Genomic DNA, 21,652 nt, shown 5'->3' on the forward strand with positions numbered 1-21,652 from the left:
CAGCGATAAGAATCCGGTAAAAAAAAAAACGTCGCGATTTGATTTCAATAGAATCCCCCAATTATTAAATCAAAATTTATTTAAATTTTTCGACCGTTAAAAAAAAATTCCAGGTACGATTGGAAAAAACTTTCGATAACGTACCTTTTTCCAAAACGTTCCAGAATACGAATATTTTATTTCCGATCATTTCGATTTAAATTCGATTACGTCACGGTGCTAAAGGTTAACGATTTTTTTTTTTCAAATAGAAAATTTAAGGAACCGGAAGTGATTCCTTTTCGACAGGTCGTTTTTTAGTAAAATGAATGAATGAAAAAAAAAAACCTGATTTCATAAGAAAAGTAAACGATTGATGATAAACCTTTTAGTTTGAACAAATTCCGAATCTTTGAGTAAAACAAACAAAAAAATGAGTCTAATTCTTTTTTTTTTTTTTTTTTTTTTCTAAAATATTGATTTTTTCTTTGCCAGTGTACTTTGTTATGTTGGTACGGAAAGTATCGTCATGATATCATCATTATTATTATTATTATCGCATCGGTAAGTTTCGATTTTTTTTTTTACTTTGTTCGCAAAAAAAAAAAAATTCGATCGTTATTTCGGATCTCAACGTTTTTATAATAATTATTATTATTATTATCATTCATTTTTTAAATTTATTTTTAATAAATAAATTAATAAAAATGAGAATTTTTTGTTTGTTTGTTTGTTCGTTCGTTTGTTCGCTACTGGAAAACTTTTATCCTCCACCATTTTGTAAAAACGCCTTCGATTGCTACTGGGCGGAGCGTAAATACGATTTGATTTCAAAGATAAAAACGTTCGCGCATTAAACCATCCCCCCCCCTCATATATAACGTTCGTTTTTTTTAAATAACAAATATGGCGTCTTTTTCCTTCTTCCCCCTCCCTCCTCCCCCACACTCGAAAATGTTTATTCCACTTCGGAAAATCATTAATTTTCCAAAGGGAATTTAAAAAAATAGGGTAAACGTTAATCGTCATACAAAAAAAATTTTTTATTTTTTATTTTTTACGAACGTTATAAATAATAATAATAATAACGTGTCACGTGGTCATATTACGCATAAAGGTACGATATGAATTTTAACGTGTAATTAACGAAACCTGAAAAATATTTTTTTTTTTTTTCTTAAAGAAAATTTATTTATAGTAAGCTCCTCCTCACGGTTTACGTGGTGATTATTATTTAACGATATTTTTTCCTTTTTTATTTTTAATAAAATGTGACGTAATAATCGATAAAAAATCAAATTAACCAATCGGAATCGATTTTGATAAGATTTGCGATGGAGTACGCGAGACAAAAAAAAAAAAAAAAAAAAAAAAAAAATAGAAAACAAATGGGGGGAAAAAAAAAAAATCAATAAATCAAATTTTTTTCATTTTCCCTTCATTTTGGCAAGTTTTATAATCGAAATAGTTACAATTTTTAATTATCGTTTATATTTAATCGGGGGGACGCAAAAAAAAAAAAACCGTTAAAATTTTTTTTTGGGTAAGTTTTTCTTTTTATGTTTTTCATGTTTTTTTTTTTAAATAATTTTCTTTCTCCCCATTCGTCGTCGATCGATAACGGCAGACATTTTTTTTTTTTTTTTTTTTTTTACGAAAAAATTTTAAATGTTATTATTATTATTATTATTATTTTTAAATTCGAATTGCGAAATTATCGAACGAATTTTACGAAATTGTTCGTTTGTTTTGTTTAAAAACAATTCGGGCCCCCCAATTTTTTTTTGCGCCATTTTAATTAATTAATTAAACATAAACAAATTCGAAACTTACGATATGCGTTTAATGTTACGATTTCGTCAAAAAAAAAAAAAAAACTGATGATTTTACCTCGTTATCCTAAATCTTAATTATTATTATTATTATTATTATTATTATTATTATTATTATTATTATTATTATTTTGTATTTGTTCCATTTACGATGTCATATACTGATTAAATTATTTATGTCACAAGATTGCGCAAACATCGTAAGTCACACCTTAAAGGTAACGAAAATTTTAAAGTCGAACCACGCCTCGTTAAAATAAAATAAAAATTTTCCTTTTTTTTTTTTTTTGTTCAAAACTTTCATTTTTACAACCCTTTGATTTTTCAACCCCTAACGGTTTTTAAAATAATAATAATAATAATAATAATAATTTTTAAATAAGAGATTATTTTTTACCTTGTTTATCTTTTATTTATTTTCCTCCTCCTTTCTCCTTTCGTTCGTGTATGACTTTAGTAATAACGACGAATTTGTCAGAACGGTGGGAGAACGGGGGGGTCCAGGCTGCAAAAAAAAAAAAAAGAAAAATTTATTTATTTTAAATATGAAGAATTTTATAATAAGGATTTTACGTCAGTGTTTGAGTCAAGCGGAAAAGGGGGGAGGGGGGAAGGGGGAGGAAATATGCGTAAGGAGGTTTAAATTATGTTTGTTTGTATTGACAGGCGGAGTTGAGACGATTTCCTTTTCTTTACACAGGCTCAACTTCCCTTGACACACACACACACGAATCATTCATTTTTACCCAATAAATTAATTGTTTTTTAACAAAGTACCGACCTTAACCTTTTTTTTTTTTTTTTGGTTTAAAACAGGTAAAATTTATTGTTTTTTTTTATAAATTCGAACGAAAAAGTTTTGCGAGAAAGAAAGACTTAAAACTAATTTAGTTTTTTTTTTTTTCTAGATGAAATACTTTTAATGAAATGAAATATTACATGGATGATGAAAATATGAATGGGAAAACAAAAATCGATGAGGAAATCGAATCGGATAAAAATTATAAGTTTAAAAATGAACAAGATGATGATAATGGATTGAAAATAATTATAAAACAAGAAACGAAAAATAAAGAACAAGAAAAACAATCCGTTATAACGTATCAAAATTCAAATAAAAATACAATGATGGAAAATGTCGGAGATAAAGATGACAACGATGAGAATAAAAGACTGTGGGAAAGAAGTGGAGAAGAAGAAGAAGAATGTAAAATAAATGGTGATAATGATATGGATAAAAGAAATACAGAAATTCACATCGTCAATTGCGAACATCAATATTCGAAAGAACCTAATAGAATAATGATGAAATCGAAAAAATTCGATGTTAAAAACGAAGGTGATGATGGTGATGATGATGACGAAAGCCAAAGAGGTACTAGTCAAAGAGAGAGTGCCATACATTTCAATGATGATTTAAACGAACAAGAAACCAAAGTGATACTACATTCGAACAATCAATACGTTCATCAAAATAAGGAAAATAACGTGACGTCATTTTTAACGACGAGAAATATATCGGCGGATAATTACGTGAAAGAAGAATATCGCGAACGGGATGATTTAAAAGAAGAAGAAGAGGATGATGAAAAATCGTACAAAAGTCATAAAATAATGGCTTGCCTTCCGGATTTTCAACAGAGTTACGGAGAAGCGGAAAATTTAAAAAGGAAAAATTCTAGTCGCTATGGAGAAAAACATTCAACGAATTACGAACCGAAAAAAATTATGCGGTTAGATAAAAATCCCGGCATGGCGTCGTATACGATCGAACAAAATAATAAATCCACCGTTCATCATTACCCGGATAGGGATCTATACATTAATCAAGGGATTCAAAATGTGGAAAACATGGAACAAAATAACGGTTATTCGGATAGGTTGTCTGAAAGGGGGATTGAATTTCGAAACATTGAAATGAGATACATCGAAAATGTAAAAGTCGATCCTTCGAGTTTCAGCGTCATGACCCATGCCGAACGTGATCCCATGCTTGGAGATTCATACTCGGCATCCCCGAAAATCGTTTCCTATCCTATTGAATATCAAAAAATCCCCGGCGGCGAATATCACGTCAAGTACGAAGATAACAACGAATCCGGTCATTCGAGAAGAGATTTAGAACAACATAATAATCAATTGATTGTTAAAAATTCAAATCAAATCATTCATTCCGATATCCTACAATCGAATATTCCAGAATCCGCTCCTGGACCAACAACGACTTACACGACTTTGCAAACCGTGTCTCATCCACCGTCGAACGCGTACAACAATCTCTACCCTCAAAACGAATACCATGACACATACGTACAAAAACCTTCGAATCCAACCCCCGTCTACGAAATACATAGAAACAACGAAGACATTTACAATAAGACGACGGGTGAAGTTTGTTACAGGAACAAACAGGATATGAATCACGGATACGGTTCGAAAGTACCTGAAGGACCGGTTATCGGGTATCCTGGTGCTTACATAACGGATGACGGACAAAGACTTACATCGATAGGAGGACCAGAAGAAGTTCACACCGAATTCGTAATTAAACACGATGGCACGACTTCGATTATAGGAAGTAACAAAACGATTGGTGAACAATTGGTTTTACCATACGATCAACAACATCAACAATCCCATCAATCCGATTCGAATATAATTACATTTTACGCACCCACTGGAACTCCTTATCAATGTCCAGTGACGGCAACTAATTACACGACAACTCCCAACGTCGAATACGATTCGTGAGTAACAAAAAGTTTGAAATTTTGCGACAACTTCGTCGACATTTGACAAAAAATTTAATTCCTTTGGTTTTATTATTATTAAAAGGTACACGGATGGAAATCAACATTCAAATTCAAATCAAATAAATCATTATTCGGATTACATTCCAAATTCTGCTTCCACGTCATGGAGTCCCGAAACATACATAAACGGTAAATAAAATCACATTATTATTATTATTATTATTATTAATTAATAATTTTTAACCTTTGGTCAAATTTGATCCGATTACTCAATTTTGAATAATATAACAAAAAAAAAAAAAAAAAAAAGAGTTATCAATAAAAATTTAAAACGTTTCCATCGTTTTCTTATCTTATCATCGATGATCACCTTTGATGAATAAGAAAACAATAAAAAAAAAAAAATATTTCGACTACGACAGCAAAAATAATAATAATAATAATAATAATAATAATTTTTAATACTTAAATTTTAGATGTTAAAGAATGTGTGAATTGTGCAACGTGTAGGACGCCATTGTGGAGACGAGACGATGATGGTCATTATCTTTGCAACGCATGCGGATTATACAACAAAGTAAACGGAGTCAACAGGCCGTTAATAAAAGCCAACAGCAAAAAGTACAACAGCGTGAGTAGTTCTTCTAACTCTGCTAGTCCTTACTCCGAGGTGGGTGGTGTGATCGGTCTCAAAATTATTTCCTCGTGTTGCAATTCCATCGTTTGAAATTTTTTTTCCTTCTTTTTTTCCAGTCGCCCGCAAATAATAGAAGAACTGGAGTCGAATGTGCAAATTGTCGCACAACAAACACAACACTCTGGAGAAGGAACAATACCGGAGAACCTGTTTGTAACGCTTGCGGACTTTATTTCAAATTACACGGCGTAAGAAAAGAAAACAAATCACGTTGAAATTTTTCCTACGTCGTACAAAAAAAAAAGAAAATTTTTTAAATTTAAATTTTCAGGTTCCGAGACCACTATCGATGAAAAAAGACGGTATACAAAGTAGAAAAAGAAAACCTAAAACTGGTAGCATAAATCACATGATGAAACAACAAAAAACTCACCACGGTAGGTATGCATCGTTTCTAATTAACAAAAAACCAAAAAATTTTTTCTTTCTTTAAAACAATTTTCCGACATTTTTCCCCCCGATTTCTTTTTATAAAAAAAAAAAAAAAGATGGGAATAAAATTTTACCGGAATTGAGTTACGGAAGAATTTTAAACATTGAAATGGAACCCAGAATGACATCGAGAACGTATCCTCATCATTTAGAATACAACAGAGGGTCTTATCATCCTTTCATTATGGGACCAGTTGACGAACAACAGCACATCATTCATTCCGAAGAACATATTCAGGCTCCACCGAGTCCGACGTTACCATCTTCTGCTTTATTAAACAGACAGATATCCCAGTGAGTACCTTATATGACGTCATCACTTACACATAATTCTATCGTTATTATTTCATCGAATGCATCCTTTCAGAGTTCCACCGTTGGATCCGACCACAATAACTCTTCACGGACACAACGATATGATAACACCCACCGGAGGTATCATCTCTAGAACTCATACTCAAGATGGTAATAATACTAATAATAATAATAACTCATCATCATCTTCATCTCAAAACTACGAAGTGTGACCTATATTAAAATCACCCCCTCCCGCCCCACCAACAAATTTTTTTTTTTTTTTTTTAAAAACTCAAACAAAATATTAATAATAATAATCATAATATATTATGATCGTAAGATTTAAAAAAAAAAAAAAAAAAAACCACAAATGCATATGTTTCACATAATAATAATAATAATAATAATAATAATAATAATAATAATAATAATAATAATAATAATAATAATAATAATAATAATAATAGTAACGAACAAACGAGAGAAAGAGAGATAGAAATATTTAAATTTAACACAGGAACATTGTGTTATCAATCCATAATAATAATAGTTTACCCCCCTCCCTTCCCCCCCTTATAAAAATCCCTGGAATGAAAAAAATCAATAAGTTATCAATTATCACAGTTAATAAATAATTAATTAAATAAATAAATAAATAAAAACTATAAACTACAAAACCTTTTCTAAAAATGTTTGCCTTGTCTTAAATCCACAAAACTACTTAAATGTCAAAATCACCCAAAAGATTATTATTATTATTATTATTAACAACATTTAAAAGTTAAACTTATATATATATAATATAATTTGTACATCAAAATTAAAAATAATAATCAATAAATTTATAATATATATATATAAATAAATAAATAAATAAAATTTGTAGTGAGAATTTTATTTTGACAAGAACAAAAAAAAAACAATTGATTATATTTATATATATATATATATATATGTGACTATTATTATTATTATTATTATTAATATCCTTTTACTATTCTGTTTCAAGTGTGTGTGTGTGTGTGTGTATATAAATAACGGGAAGATTATTATTATTATTATTTAAATTTTTTCACATAATAATCAAAAGAAATAAAAATGAAAAAAAAAAAAAAAGTTATATATTATTATTATTATTAATCAATCTATAATTAGGCACGCATATGTTCTCATATAAGAACTATTTTAACGATCAATCAATCAATCAATCAATCAAACACTGGAGAAAACCTATTTGTAAATCAAATTATCCCAATCAAGTTTCAAAACCTATACAATACAACATAGAGTGTATATCACTACAATACAAACAATAAAAATTATTATTATTATTATTATTTTAAACAGAAATACAGTTGTAGTGGTAGTAGTAGTAGTAGTAGTGGTAGTAGTAGTAGTGGTAGCAGTAGCAGTGGTAGCAGTAGTAATAGTAGCAGTAGTGATAGCAGTAGTAATAGTAGCAATAATAGTGGTAGCAGTAGCAATAGTGGTAGCAGTAGTAGTGGTAGTAGTAGTACTAGTAGTAGTAGTAGCAGTAGTAGTAGTGGTAGTAGTAGCAGTAGTGATAATAATAATAAATTCATTCATCAACTAATATGTGATTAGAATTTGTTCGAGAAAAAGAAAGGCTGTTATTGGTTTAACAATAAATTAATAAAAGAAATGGATTAACAATCATGATAATGATGATAATAATAACAACAACAATACTAATAATAATAATAATAATAATTGAAATTAGTAAACAATTTGGTTATGTTTTTTTTCTCAAGTGATTGTTCTAGAACATGACATCACCAAAAAAAAAATTTTACAAGGCCTTTTTTTTTTGTTTAATACAATAAATGCATTTCGGCTTAAGCCATCTTGTCAATTAAAAACAAAAAACATGACGTGTCTTAATAATAATAATAATAATAATAGTAGTAAATGTTTCATCAAGTGAAAGACTTTAAGACAAAACAACAACAATCACAAACATGTACACAAACATTTTGAAAAAAACAAATAATAATAATAATATATCACATACAAAAAAATTTTTTAAATTTGATTATCTCTCATATTGCTATGAATCGTTAAAAACATTATATTATTATTATCATTATCATTATCATTATTAAAATTTAAAAAAAGACAGCTATATTAATAATAATAATAAAGAATAATATTCATACCTGATTAATTAAAAATAAAATGATGACATCAAAATTTTATTTTCAATTTCGATGTGTTTTCTTATTTTCTTTTTTAAAACTTATTATTGCGAATAACGAACAAATTCAAACTTTTTATTTATCTCAAACGATGTCAAACGATAAATCGATAATCGATATTAATCAATCGATAATCGATCGATACCGTAATTATCTAATATATATATATATATATATGAAACATTATTCGAACATCAAAATTGGTATTTAAATAATAAAAAAAAAGAATGAATAAAATCTATAAGTAAACCGTTTCACAACTTTATAACGACCGTTACTTGTTTCCACGAAACCATTATCATTATTATTATCATTATTTTTACTTAGTACACGACAAATAACGATATTTACACGACGAAATATAAATAATAATAACTCCAGATTAATTTTACTGTAAAATAATAATAATAATAACATTAACATTAATAATATTACGCGATTTAAAACGAAAAAATTGAAAAACAAATGAAAACGTTGTTACATCACATTAAAAATAAATATTTACAAGTGTGCCAACTTAAAATCGAACGAAAAAAAAAACAAACACTTTGCTACGATTTGAAAATTCGTTCGAATGTTCGATTCGTTAAACGAATTCTAACGGTTTTTTCTTTATTCTTTTCTTTTAAACGAAATAAAATTTAAAAAAAAAAACGCGTTTTTCTTTTCACGAAATATGAAATTTTTTTAAAATATACAATTAATTATTCGCCATTAGAGTTGTGATGACGTCATCGTGACGTCAACACGTTGGATTTAAATAATCCGAGAGCCCGCGTAATTTGTTTTTTAAACCGTTTTTCCGTTATTCCTTAATATTAAACAATATAATAATTATGTACATGATTAATTTTACATAAATATAGAAATATATGAATGTGTATGTGTATGTGTGTGTGTGTAGAACCCGTTTCAATAAAATGTGTGTTTGTGTATATATATATCACGATCAACATGATTTCGCTTCAAGAATACAAATATATATAATTTAATAATTATAGATTAATAATAATGATGATTAACACACGAATATAATAAATAATATCGATAAGTAATGTATATATATGTACATAACGATTCCTTCAATTCCTTTGTTTTAATAATTTTAACGTTTATGGGTCGATTATTATTATTATTATATGTAATGATAATTACATTATTCGTAAGCATTGAAAATTAACGAGAGTGAGAGAGAGAGAGAGAGAGAGAGAGATAGAGCGATTTTAAATAGAAATTTATTCGAGTATCGACCCTAACCAGCAGGGTAAAAGTTAATAATAAAAAGATGTTTGTTTGTTTGTTTGTTTGTTTGCTTGTTTGTTGTTTGTTTCTTCTTCTTCTTCTTGTCGTCGCAAGCGTTCAAAATTTCATCCTCCATCCGTACATTAACCCTTTTGTTGAACGCTTACACGCTTTTGGATCATGTATTCAAATCCCGTATCGCTTGCAATATCCTTTTGACGTGTCCGACTTTTGTCACTCCCAAATCTTTGAGATCTCTTCTCGCCAAAGCAATGAGTTCTTTTCCTCGTATGTCGTTTTTAGCAAACGAATCCACGTATTCGGAGAGTTGAAGGGATTCCAACCATTGGGAAACTTCTGCGACTCCCCACGACGATGCCTCCCTCTGACGTTGATTCCCTCCGTGACGTCGTAATTTCAACCAAAACAATCCTCGTCCTCTTCCCTTGTTCGTTCCCGACTGAAAAAAACGATTTCGATAATTCGCAGACGTTTTTCCTTTTCGTTACATTTAAACCTTCTAATTTTTCTACTTACCTGTTCGAATATGTGATGTAAACCCACCAAACCGTTTTCGTCGACGGAACATTTCCTCAGTTCGATTTCCATGTCGGCTAATGCGGAATTTAATTTTCCCTCCATGTCTTCCCTTAATTTCTATCACCGGAAATATAATTTTTTTAAAAACTTTGAAAAAACAAAATAAATTTTTTTTTTTAAAAAGAAGTCTCACCAAATTAGATCCTTTGTCTCTCAACATTGAACAAACTTCTTCGTATAAATCTTTTCCCGAATTGACCAATTCTGTTACTTTTAATCTTAATTCGGGTCCTTCTAAAATTTTCCCACCCGGATGTACGTTTTCCAAACTTTTTGTCGTTTTCGTCGCCAAATTGTACAATTCTAACAATAAATAAATAAATAAATAAATAAAAACGTCAGCCATGTTTGAAATAAAATTTGAACAAAAATATTCACCCGTGTCCAAAGTGTTGTGACTTATGGTCACCAACTGAACGCATTTGACCAAAGTCGTCGTGACTTCAATGAATCCGAACAAGAGTCGACTTTCTTCTTCGGTTAATAATGTCGGGAAATTTGTTTCTACTCCGGTGCTGCTGTGACTGCTACTCGTCGCGACGGTTTGAGATGCCTGTCAAGTGAAACGCGTAAGAATGAGGCATTTGAGTCCTTTCGTACCTTAACACCTTTCAGTATACCTCCTTAAATACCTGAGTCAGTTGTTGAGTTTGCACTTGTTGCGATTGCCTTTGTTTTTCTTCCCACGATTTCAAACAGTTTTCTAATGCTCTGTTCCTGCACAACATTTGCATTCGATTTTTATGTATGATTCTTATGACTCCAGGAGGTTGTATCCAAGCTTCTCCGTCCACTTGAATGGGTACACCTTCGTCTCCTGCACGCAACACACACACACATGAAAGCGTTAAGAAAAAAGGGTGATAAATAATTTTTTTTGTTTTTTTTTTAATACCTAAAACGTTGATTTGTACGGTTTGACACTGAGCTATCCTGTGGTGTTGGAGGTTGATCAAACGAGAAGCCGCCATTTGAACGGAACCGAAAACCGCCACGACTTCCAGTATCTTATCGTCGAAACTCGGTGCCAAAAAACAATCGTCTTCTTCTTTTCCACCCCAAAAATTCGTTCCGCCCATGAAGCTGGGAATGTTTAAAACGACGATACCTTGAAGAGATGGTAATGGTATTCTTTGTCCGTCGCATTCGAGTTGTACGCGTTGTTCCAAGTTCTTATAAGTTTTTTGAAGCCATTCTCGCGATCCTAAAACTCCGTACCTGAAATTAACAGCCTCCGGATCAAACTCATTCCTTCTTACCAACTTTTTTTTTTTCTTTTCAAACTAACCACATGTAATTTTTAGCCCGGGATCGACATTTTTCAGGATGCTCTTCTCTCTTGTGATGAAAATCCAACGCGATTTTCGCATCGATACCGATTCCGAAATAATTGTTCATGACGCATTTTTCGTAAAAACCTTGTAAGAGTGTTTCGTCGAAATCCATGAGAGGCGCTGCCGTCGCGCAAAGAGCATCTGCATTGGCTAATAAAACCTGAGATATGAGTCCGGCTCCTCCGGAAACGTCTGGAAGGACAATTCACGTTTAAATATTTTTTTAGAGGGGGGGGGGGAATTTTCACAAGCGTACTTGGCCACATGGGAAGTCTGACGAGTGGATTAATGATGGGGAGTTTTTTAACGACGTCGACGTCGGATTTATCGAAACTTTTCGATCGATTTCTCGATTCCACAAATTCCATTATTTCCGCTTTCATGAGACTGCAATTGGAAACGCGACGAGTCGCTTGAGGTGATGCTTGCAAAAGGCCAGTGGAAACGGAAGTGAGAGCCGATACTGATAGAAAAACAAAATAAAATTAAGAGAGAAAAAAAAAAAAAAAAAAAAAAACTTCTTACGACCGTTCTATAAAATCCTCACGTTTTCCTTTGGATTCCCCGCTCGACCTTCTCGTTTCGTCTTCGTGCACGGGCGAAGGAGGATCGATGACGAATTGAAATTCGGGAACGGAATCGATTTTAACTTTCGATTTGTCAACGTCGACCCTCGTCAAATCCACATCTTCATCATCCGTTTCGGAATATCCCGGACCGGATATCACATCCTTAAACAATAAGAAATTATTTCGTTAACTTTTCGCATCGATTCAAATCCTTAAAAAGGAATCCCTCCCGATGTTCACGAACCATTTTGTTGCCTTCGTTAAATTTTTCATTCCATTCTTTGGTCAGGTCGCCGTTGGAACCTTTAAATTGAATTTTAACCAAATCGGAAGTCAAATCCTCTTCGAGTTTTTTGACGATTCTTCGCGGTTTTTTCTTGAATGACATTCTCGCGATGTCGTTCCCTTCGACGAAATGAGCCAAACTGCATCTCAATTCTAAAAAGGAAGACATTTTATCGATCGTTTCGTTAAAAAAATCAAAAAAAAAAAATCTTTCCTACCCGGTTCGAGTTCGATATCGTCCGTTATATCGATATCGTTTTCCAAATATAATCTTCTGCTATCTTTCCGACATAACAAATGTTCTTCGTCTATGTAGGGACTCTTTTTTGCCAAATTCATCGCGTTCGTTATGTCTTTGCTTGTTTTTATATCGCTGTGACGTCGTATTTTTCCCTCGTCTGAAAATAAACGACCATCGTCGTAACATTTTACCAACTTCAACAAATGAATTCGAATCGAAAAATTTTAGTAAAAAAAAAAAAAACAAAAATTACTATTCAAATTTTCGAAAACTTTTAAATAATCTCCATTAATCTCCGTCAAACTTTTCGAAACTTTCCCCTCTTCTTTAACTCTTAAAAAATTTTCCGTGAAACTTTTGTGTACGATTCGAGGGGGACCGGGTGCGATGCGTCCCAGGGGTGGACTCGAACCTTGATTCGGGGGCGACGTTTCTTCGGATGGGGATTCCGACGAATCGATGTGCGACAAATCCATTTCGTCGATTCTTTTATTGAACGTTTTTTCCAGATCGTCGTCGCAAGTTCCTCCGGTTAGAAATAAATAAGGTTCGCTATCCCTTTTATCCGTACCTTCGGGTTCTTTTTCCTTTTTACCTTTTAGACAAAAAGACAAATAAAAATCATCATCATCATCATCATCATTTTAATTTGTTTTCTTAACGGTTATCGTTATGCGGTTACCATTTTCGTTTGATCGACCATCGGTGGTACTTTCTTCTATTTCCACGTTTAAATTCATTTCGGTCGTAACGATTTTTATAATTTTTTCCTTTTCGTCGTCGTCGTCGTCGTCGGGGAGGAGGAGTCGTCGTCCTCGTTCTGCGACGATGTCTTGCGAACTCGTCATTCCTTTGTTTTCGATGACTAAATTCCTCGCGTCTTCGTTCAATGAGGAAACGACATTTTCCCACAAACTCGAACTTTGACTGTTTTCGAATTCGCACAAAACATCTTTTTCGAACTTGAGTAAATTTCTTTCCACGCTCACGTCACCTTTGAATAATTTAATATCGATATCGAGAGGCACGGCCAAATTTTGCGAAGGTACAACACCCCTAGGTTCCCCCCAAAATAAACGAATAAGAAAAAAATTATTATATTATTTTCGAAAGAAAGTTAAAATCTGTTGCTCCCTTACCCTTCGGTTTCTTTTCCCAACGGAAAACTCCTTCTCCGAGCTAAATTATCGGCAAATTCGTTAGGCACGGGTAACGTTATCATTTCGTCTGATGCCGATTCACGTCTCACGTCCGGCAAAGGTGATAGAGAACTGATACGAATATCCGCGTTCGACGGCGACCTCGACGAAGAACAAGAATGAACGGGAGAAGGCAACAGAAAAAATTTTTGAGTGTCATCGCATTTAGGCAAAGTACCCAATGAACTTTCAAAAGGTACAGACTTGATTTTAGGAAATTTCTAAAAACGAAAAAAGGAAACAAATTCAAAAAAAAATTTAAAAAAAAAAAAAAAGGCGCGAAAAACTAAAAAAAAAAAAAAAAAAATTCAAAACGAACTAACATTAGGCACTTCTAATTCATTCTTTCCCAATGTTTGAATTCTAAAAAGAGCTTGAGTGGTCGTGGCTCCAGACGTTTCTTGAACGTTTTGCATATCTACGGCACTTTCGACGTATTCAACCAATTGACTCACCGCCTTTTTTAAACTGTTCGCTCTTGAAACGAGTGCGTCTTTTTCCACGTTAATTTTATTCTAAAATTTACCAAGAGAAAAAATAAAAAAAACTCCATTTCGTGTTTTCCAAAAAAAAAAACAACTCAATTCGACTCACGGATTTTTCTCTCAGATTAATAAAATCCTTTTCCTGTTTTTCTTTCGCCAATTTTTCACCATCTTCGGAACTTATCGAATCGCTCGGTTTTTTACTTAAAATTTTTGGAGCGACCCCTCCTCCTCCTCCACCACCTCCTCCCCCACCTCCTTCTTCTTCTAAAATTTGAACCAACATATCTAATTTATTATTTAACTGTTGACATTTTTCGCTGAGTAAATCGTCTCCGTGTGCGAGACTCGAATGAGCTAACCTTAACGTGAAATCTCTTATCGTTTCGCATAATATCCTGCAAGAAATACGGTTATGGTAATCATCACTAAACTTATTGATTATTGCTCCCCCCCCCCCCCAAAAAAAAAAAAAAGAGGTTCCGACTCACTTTGCCGAAGATATGACTACGGAATGTTGATCCGATTGTATTATTTTAGCTAGATGAGACATGACGTTGTTCTCGTATTCGGATACCGTGAGCGCGAGTAAAGTTTCGTCGAGGGAAAGTTTACTGACCGTGGTGGGAAGTATCATTCCTCTTTCCAACGTCATCACGCTCCACCTTGAAAAAAAAAAAAAAACGCATCCAGTAAAAATCCGGGAGTGAAGAAGAAGAGGGAGAAAGAGGATAATAAATTTCTTTTACCTGTCCAACATTTTGGTCGATGCTTTTTCGTATTTGTCGAGAAGTTGAGGTAAGTGAGTATCATCGTCGCAAGAAGCGCCCCAACCGAGTACTCGTGCCAAATCGTTACCCGTACCCAATGGAAGAACTCCGATTTGACATTGTTTCTGTTGTGATACCATCAAAAAAAAAAACACACAAAATGAAATCCTTTTGTTTTTGAAACATAAAAAAATTCGTTGCGAGCATATACTCACGTGCATGTTTAACCTATCGATTTCCGAGAGTACCCAACCGACGGATCCATCTCCGCTGCAAACCAATATTCGAAAAGGATCGAAATGTCTGAACAATCTCAATCTAAAATGGCGATTAATTCATGATTAGTTTGTTTGTTTGTTTTTTTTTTTTTTAAACACTTCTTCGGATGATAAAAAGAGTCAAGTACCCGAGTCCGGGTCCCCCGTGAATCAAATCGAAAACTTGAGCAGGATTCAACAATTGCTTGAAACGTCTTAAAAATTTTATCCCTTGATTTTCTCCCGATTTAGAATTTACGAAAACCAAAAGTGGCGAACAGCCCTGAGGTCGAACGGCTTCCCAAGCTTCGTCGTTACCTGCATTTTAAAAAAAAAAAATTTTTTTTCCGTTTCCTGTTTCTACCAGGCTATCGAAAAGCGAAACTCGTACCTACCTATACTGTTGAGAGTCGTAGGGGGTACAACGGAAACTTTAGCCAAACCCAGAGGGCATTTAACGGGATGTTGTGGTCTGCAAGCCGTGTGTACGAACGCTCTGCACCATAGGCACCTCCAGTCTTGCAGTCTTAAAACGGATCCGCACGTTTTATCGCAAACCGAACATTTTGACGATACGGGTAAATTTCCCTCGATCCACTGATGAGGCATAATGACGTTCTGGAGAAAAACAAAATTATTCGAGTTTTACACGCACACGCAAACCCGCAAATCATTCCAAGTTCAAATTACCCCAAATTCATCTTCTATTATGTCTTGACCTATGCTCGCGAGTGTCGTCCATTTGCAATTGGGAAGAGTTTTGACCGCGCACCTTTTATGAACTTTACATTTGCATATTTCGCAAGATAACCCGTGGGAAGTGACGCCGGACAAGGGTTCTCTACACATGTTGCAATACGTAGGCCTCGCGTGGAATGTTGCGTACCAGTGATGGTGACCCGATAAGAAATCCTCGTGTTCTCCACCCTAAAATTTGACATTCGGATACCGTCCGTCTCGTTTTTTTTTTTTTTTTTTTTTGGAAAATCTAATTCCACGTCGGAAAAAAAAAAAATTAATTTGTTTTTAAATTACCTCGTAGTATTCTTTCGAATTGGCAACTTTCAAAGCTGCTATCCACTCTTCCATTTCGGCTTTCGTATCCGCGGCTAAAACCAATCGTCTGAACGGCGTTATTATTTGAAAACTGTTGTTTGTGTTTTTCGTACCGACTTGACCGAAGCTTATATTCGATATTTCTATCTCGTCGAATATGAGAGCCTGGAAACAAAAACCAGAAGAAAAATTTTTTTCATCGTCGTTGACATATCGGATACGTGAAAAAGTGGGTCACCAGTGAGAGAAAGAGAGAAAGAGAAAGAGAAAGAGAGAGAGAGGGAAAACGATTACACGATTGTTAACACAAAGTAATTATTTCATCCGGAGGATAGGAGGGGGCGGGGCGAGAGCGGGGAGAGGGAAGAGGCGGGGAAATTTATTTTCCGGTACGTATTAAAAAATTTTCCACAACAACAAATCCAACGTGAATACATTACTATTAATCTCTTTACAAATGGCGCGTTGCAATTTTTTTTTTTTTTTTATAATGCCTGGAAAAATTAATAATGATGATGATGATGATGATGATAATAATAAACAAACATCGAAATTTTAAAAAAAAAAAAATTTTTTTGTTTTTTTTTTTTCGTTAATGAAATTCGAATGATCCGAAAGGGAATTTTCCAATATCGAAATTGTTATAATGATTATGATAATTAGTAAGAAACTGGAGACTTTTTGGAGAAATTTTCTCATTTACTTTAATTTCCGGAAAAATTCCTTATTATTATTATTAACGGAAATGGCCGTCGTTTTTTTTTTTGTTTTGTTTTTATTTTGTTTAATGCTAGTGGCAAATTAATAACGAATCCTTCGTAACGAAACTCACGTCTCTCTCTCTCTCTCTCTCTCTCTTTCCCTCTCTTTCTCTCTCTGTCTTTCCCTCTTTTTCTCTTTCTCTCTCTCTCTCTTTTTTACGTTATTTATTCCCACAAAACGACCGCACGTTCCACAAAACTTATTGCATTAAATAAATAAATAAATAAATAAATGCAAAAAAATAATTCTCGGCGTCCTTTGACCCCAAGATTAACATTTTAATTCAATTCCCTTTCCCTCCCTCCCCCCTTTCTTCTATTATTTAAAAAAAAAAAAACAAATGGCGAACGTGACAAAAATCGCCGTTCGAGAAACTAGATACAAAACACACACGCACACACGCACGCACTCACGCACGCAAATTCAATATAGAAAATTCTGGAAAAAAAAAAAAAATTTCACATTTTTATTTTTTTTTTTTTTAGGCCATAAGGTTAATTAAAAAAAAAAAAATTTGACCCAAATTACATATAAATTTTCTTTTTGAATTCCAGGCGTGACCACGTGACGTTTTTTTTTTTTCCATAATTAAATTTACGAATTAGATTTATTTTAAATTTCCCAGCTTGAGGGAGAGGGGCGGGGGGGGGGCAAAACGTTTTCGTTTTAAATTAAAGTCGAATAAAATAAACTATCCTTATTATATATCTTTTTTCTAGAACATTCTCTCCATTATACTTTTATCAAACGTTCGTTTACGTTTTTTTTTTTTTCCACACAAAACACATTTTCCACGTTACAACCGATAACAAAACTTTCCATTCTTTCCCTTAAAATATTCATAATAGACGTTCACTTTTTCGTTTTCCACTTTTCTTTCTCATTTCTCTCTCTCTCTCTCTCTCTCTCTCTCTTTCACGAAAACTTATACTTATTTTTATTTCATGAAGATAAACGTGTGGCAATTTCCTTTCCCGTCAAAAATTTCACACTCGAAATAATTTTTCTATTACAAATACGACTGACTCCCTTAAAACTTTTCTTCCTCCTCCTCCACCTACTCCCCTCCCCCAAAAAAAAAACCAAATTCCGTTCCGTTCGTTCTCTTTCCCTTTTTTTTTTTTTTTGGAAAGACGTCAGCGAAAAAAAAAATTCGCGTTCTTTCAATTGCAACGAACGTTTAACGTTCAGCGTCGTTTAAAAATAACTGCATGTTACATAAAAGAGAAAGAGAGAGAGAGAAAGAGAAGGAGAACTAGAAAGCAGAGAAAGAGAAGGAGAACTAGAAAGCAGAGAAAGAGAAAGGAACAGAGGAACATAGAGAGACAGAGAGAGGAACAGAGGAAACAGAAAAACAGAAAGAGAAAGAGAACCAGAGAGAGAAAGAGAAACAGAGAGAGAGAAAGAAAACCAGAGAGAGAGAGAGAGAACCAGAGAAAGAGAGAGAAAGAACCAGAGAAAGAGAGAGAAAGAACCAGAGAAAAAGAGAGAAAAAACCAGAGAAAAAGAGAGAAAGAACCAGAGAAAAAGAGAGAAAGAACCAGAGAAAGAGAGAGAAAGAACCAGAGAAAGAGAGAGAAAGGAACAGAGTGAAAGAGAAACAGCGAGAGAGAGAGAGAGAGAGAGAGAGAGAAAAAACGGACACAACGCAAATTAGATCCAAACCACCTCCCCCCAATCATCATTTTGTTTATTTTTCGCCGCCATATTTGTTTAACGTTTCGAATCTCAAAAAAAAATATATCATACACGTATACGGGCGAAAATTATTTAATTAAATATTTAACAATTAGCAAAAAAAAAAAAAAAAGTTTTCTTTTTTTTTTTTTGTTCAGAAATCGAAACAAACAAACAAACGGAAAAAAATTTGAAATGATTCCCATGTGACCTTTACCTGTCAGCTTAAGTTTGTAATTTTTTTTTTTTTTCTGACGCTAAATTCTCGTTTGTTGTCTCAATTAATTACGCGTTTGTCGTTTTCTTTTCTTTCCTTTTTTCATTACGGTTTTCACATTTTCCCCCCCCAGTCTGTCTATTTATTACCTTTTTATTTTTATTTTTTTTTTTAAGAAAAGAAAAACGGACATGGCACATTGTGAAAAAAAAAAAAAAACTAATTCTTTTCCGGTTAAACTTTTTTTTACAAAAAGAAAAATTTTAATTAAAATCTTTTTTTGTTTAAACAAATATAAATCACGTGACGGTTTAAATCAACCGATTCAAATCGTAAATTTTAGGGGGGAAAAAAACCTTAAAATTTAAACGACTAAACGAAGCGAAGAATTGAAAAAGTTTTTTTTTTTTTTTTTTTTGCGTGATCAAACGGAAAAAGGTTTGAAACGATGATGAAAAAAACAAAGATGGCGAAAGGAAATGAAAAACGTCGCGTGCACAGTTTCCGGTTTCCGTCATTCCGGTTTCCGATATTCGAAGTGAGAAGAAAACGAGACAAACTAACCGCGAGATATGTCGAATGTTTAAAATCAATCAATTGATTTCACTGATAATTTCGCGCGTTTTAATTACGCGGGGGGTGGAGGTGGGGGTTGAGAAGGAAGGGGGAGAAAGAGGAGGGGAGGGGGAAATAAAAAAACACCGGGAGCCGTTTACGGAGGTTTAAGATTTTTCAAAAGTTAAAAGAAAAAAAAAAAAAAAAATTAATTTCATTCTACACGTGATCTTTTCGTGACGAAACTTTTCTTTTTCTTCTTTTTCTTCTTTTTCTCCTTCTCCTCCTCCTCTTCCTCCTTCTTCTTCTTTTCGAAGAAGAAGAAGAAGAACAAAAAGCAGAAGACAAAAAAAAAAAAGAAAAACTTGTCATGAGTTTTATACACTTTTTAATTTATTTGATTAGTTCCATTTACTTCCTGTCGGACTCTCGCAAACTGTCACGTTTTCTTTTTCCCCCCTACCCCCTCTTTTAACTACAACTTTCGTACACTCGTAAAACAATAATAATAATAATGATGATGATAATACTGATAATAATAATAATAATAATAATTTCCTTATTGATTTATATTATCATGCGATTTTATCCCGAAAAATGACATTTCGGTTTGGAAGAAAAAGAAAACATTTTTTTTGGCATTTTCCAAAAAGGATTTTTTTCGGTCGGTAATTTTCGGTTGCCCTTTTACGAAATTTTCCGGACGGGTAGAGGAAGGGAAGCGGGAGGGGTAGAGAAAGGCAAAGAGGATTAATTCGCGTTTGCGCTGCAATATTAAATTTTTTAAATTCGACTTTAATTACGCGTAAACAAAAAAAAAAGCTTCATTTCGAACGAATAATAATAATAATAATAATAATAATAATAATAATGATGATTTGATAAATTCGAATAACTTTTCCGACATCTCGTCATTCATTCATTCATTTCCGGTTTATTAAAAAATAAAAATAAAAAAAGATTACCATTCCCCTCATGAAAATTTTTTACGTACTCATCATTATTATGATTATTATTACTTTTTTTTTGTGTGATGACGTAAACGATGCGAGGAGGGGAAGGGAAGGGGAGGGAGGAAGGGAAAAAAGAGTAAAAGAAAAATAATAATAATATTGAAAAGGAAATTAACCGAGAGATTAAAAAAGAAAAAAAAAAAATATTAACAACATGGAAGAACACAACCAATTAATAACGAATGTTTGCAAACTTCTACAAAATAAAAAAACTTCCGGTGAAAAGGAAAAAAGGAAATTGCGTGGGGGGAGGAGGGAAGAGGGGGAGAGGGGAGGGAGGAAGAGGAGGAGGAAGAATAAAACTCAATAATAATAATAATAATCATAATCATTAAAAAAAAATAAATAAATAAACGATTAAGAAAATAATAAAATTATTTTTTCGAGCGTAAGATAAACAAGGAAAATAATTCCGACCCGATAAACTTTACGTTTTTTCCTTTTTCCTTTTTTTTTTTTTTAATTTGGAATTCATAAACATAAAAAAAAATCGATTCCGTCGAAAAAAAAATTGCGTGTTTGTGACCTTGATGCGTGACCTCTCACCCATTTGTTTCCCATCAAAAAAAAAAAAAAAAAAAAAGGAAAGAAAGATGTGGAAGAAAAAAGAGAAACAAAATCTCTTCATTATCAACGACGACGACGACGACGACAACCTTTTGACCTATAATATAAAAACACGAAGAAAAGGTTTTTCCCTCCAATTTTTTTTTATTAAACATTTAAATGTACCGAGGTCAATGACCTTGAACGCAAAAAACAAAACAAATGAAAAATCCATTTGCTAATAATCGAAATTTTCCGACTAACGGTTAAACGTTAGCCCCTTTTTTCCCATTATTATTATTATTATTATTTTCGAAATGTAAAATATATCAGAAAAATATAGAAAAAGGTTTGAAATTAATAAAAAATTTCAATCGAACATTCTAGAAAGAATTAGATTTATGATTTGTTTTATTAATAACAACGAATCAATATGGTGGGATAATCAATTTTACAGATAGACGATTGGATTAAACTAGTCAATCAATTTCATCAATTTTTTTTTTTTTTTTTTTTTTGTATTCAACCTAATTTTCTTTTTTTATTATTGAATTTACTATTATTATTATTATTATTATTATTATCATCATTATCATCATTATTATTATTATTATTATTATTATTATTACTATTATTTA

At 32.5% G+C, this 21,652-nt stretch overlaps 2 protein-coding genes across 2 annotated transcripts; one reads left to right on the plus strand and one right to left on the minus strand.

Annotated features, from left to right (window-relative positions):
* Positions 1-2,738: 2,738 nt before the first annotated feature.
* Phum_PHUM220570 (GATA binding factor-1B, putative) lies at positions 2,739-6,220 on the plus strand (the record flags this gene model as incomplete). Its single annotated transcript, XM_002425739.1, has 7 exons — positions 2,739-4,558; positions 4,647-4,753; positions 5,041-5,234; positions 5,318-5,449; positions 5,533-5,642; positions 5,787-5,987; positions 6,061-6,220. The coding sequence occupies 7 exons, from the start codon at positions 2,739-2,741 to the stop codon at positions 6,218-6,220; spliced, it is 2,724 nt and encodes a 907-aa protein (XP_002425784.1).
* Positions 6,221-9,626: 3,406 nt separating this feature from the next.
* On the minus strand, positions 9,627-17,849 carry Phum_PHUM220580 (Diacylglycerol kinase delta, putative; the record flags this gene model as incomplete). Its single annotated transcript, XM_002425740.1, has 25 exons — positions 9,627-9,908; positions 9,986-10,105; positions 10,182-10,351; positions 10,427-10,601; positions 10,681-10,865; positions 10,944-11,266; positions 11,337-11,574; positions 11,639-11,845; positions 11,930-12,113; positions 12,196-12,389; positions 12,455-12,671; positions 12,750-13,072; positions 13,160-13,533; positions 13,617-13,897; positions 14,000-14,191; positions 14,271-14,559; positions 14,653-14,826; positions 14,911-15,056; positions 15,147-15,249; positions 15,338-15,506; positions 15,584-15,806; positions 15,879-16,115; positions 16,224-16,409; positions 17,166-17,204; positions 17,793-17,849. The coding sequence occupies 25 exons, from the start codon at positions 17,847-17,849 to the stop codon at positions 9,627-9,629; spliced, it is 5,088 nt and encodes a 1,695-aa protein (XP_002425785.1).
* Between the last annotated feature and the right edge of the window lie 3,803 nt (positions 17,850-21,652).

Source organism: Pediculus humanus, genomic scaffold (assembly GCF_000006295.1).
Source record: "Pediculus humanus corporis 1103172107574 genomic scaffold, whole genome shotgun sequence".
Taxonomy (NCBI): Eukaryota; Metazoa; Arthropoda; class Insecta; order Psocodea; family Pediculidae; genus Pediculus; species Pediculus humanus.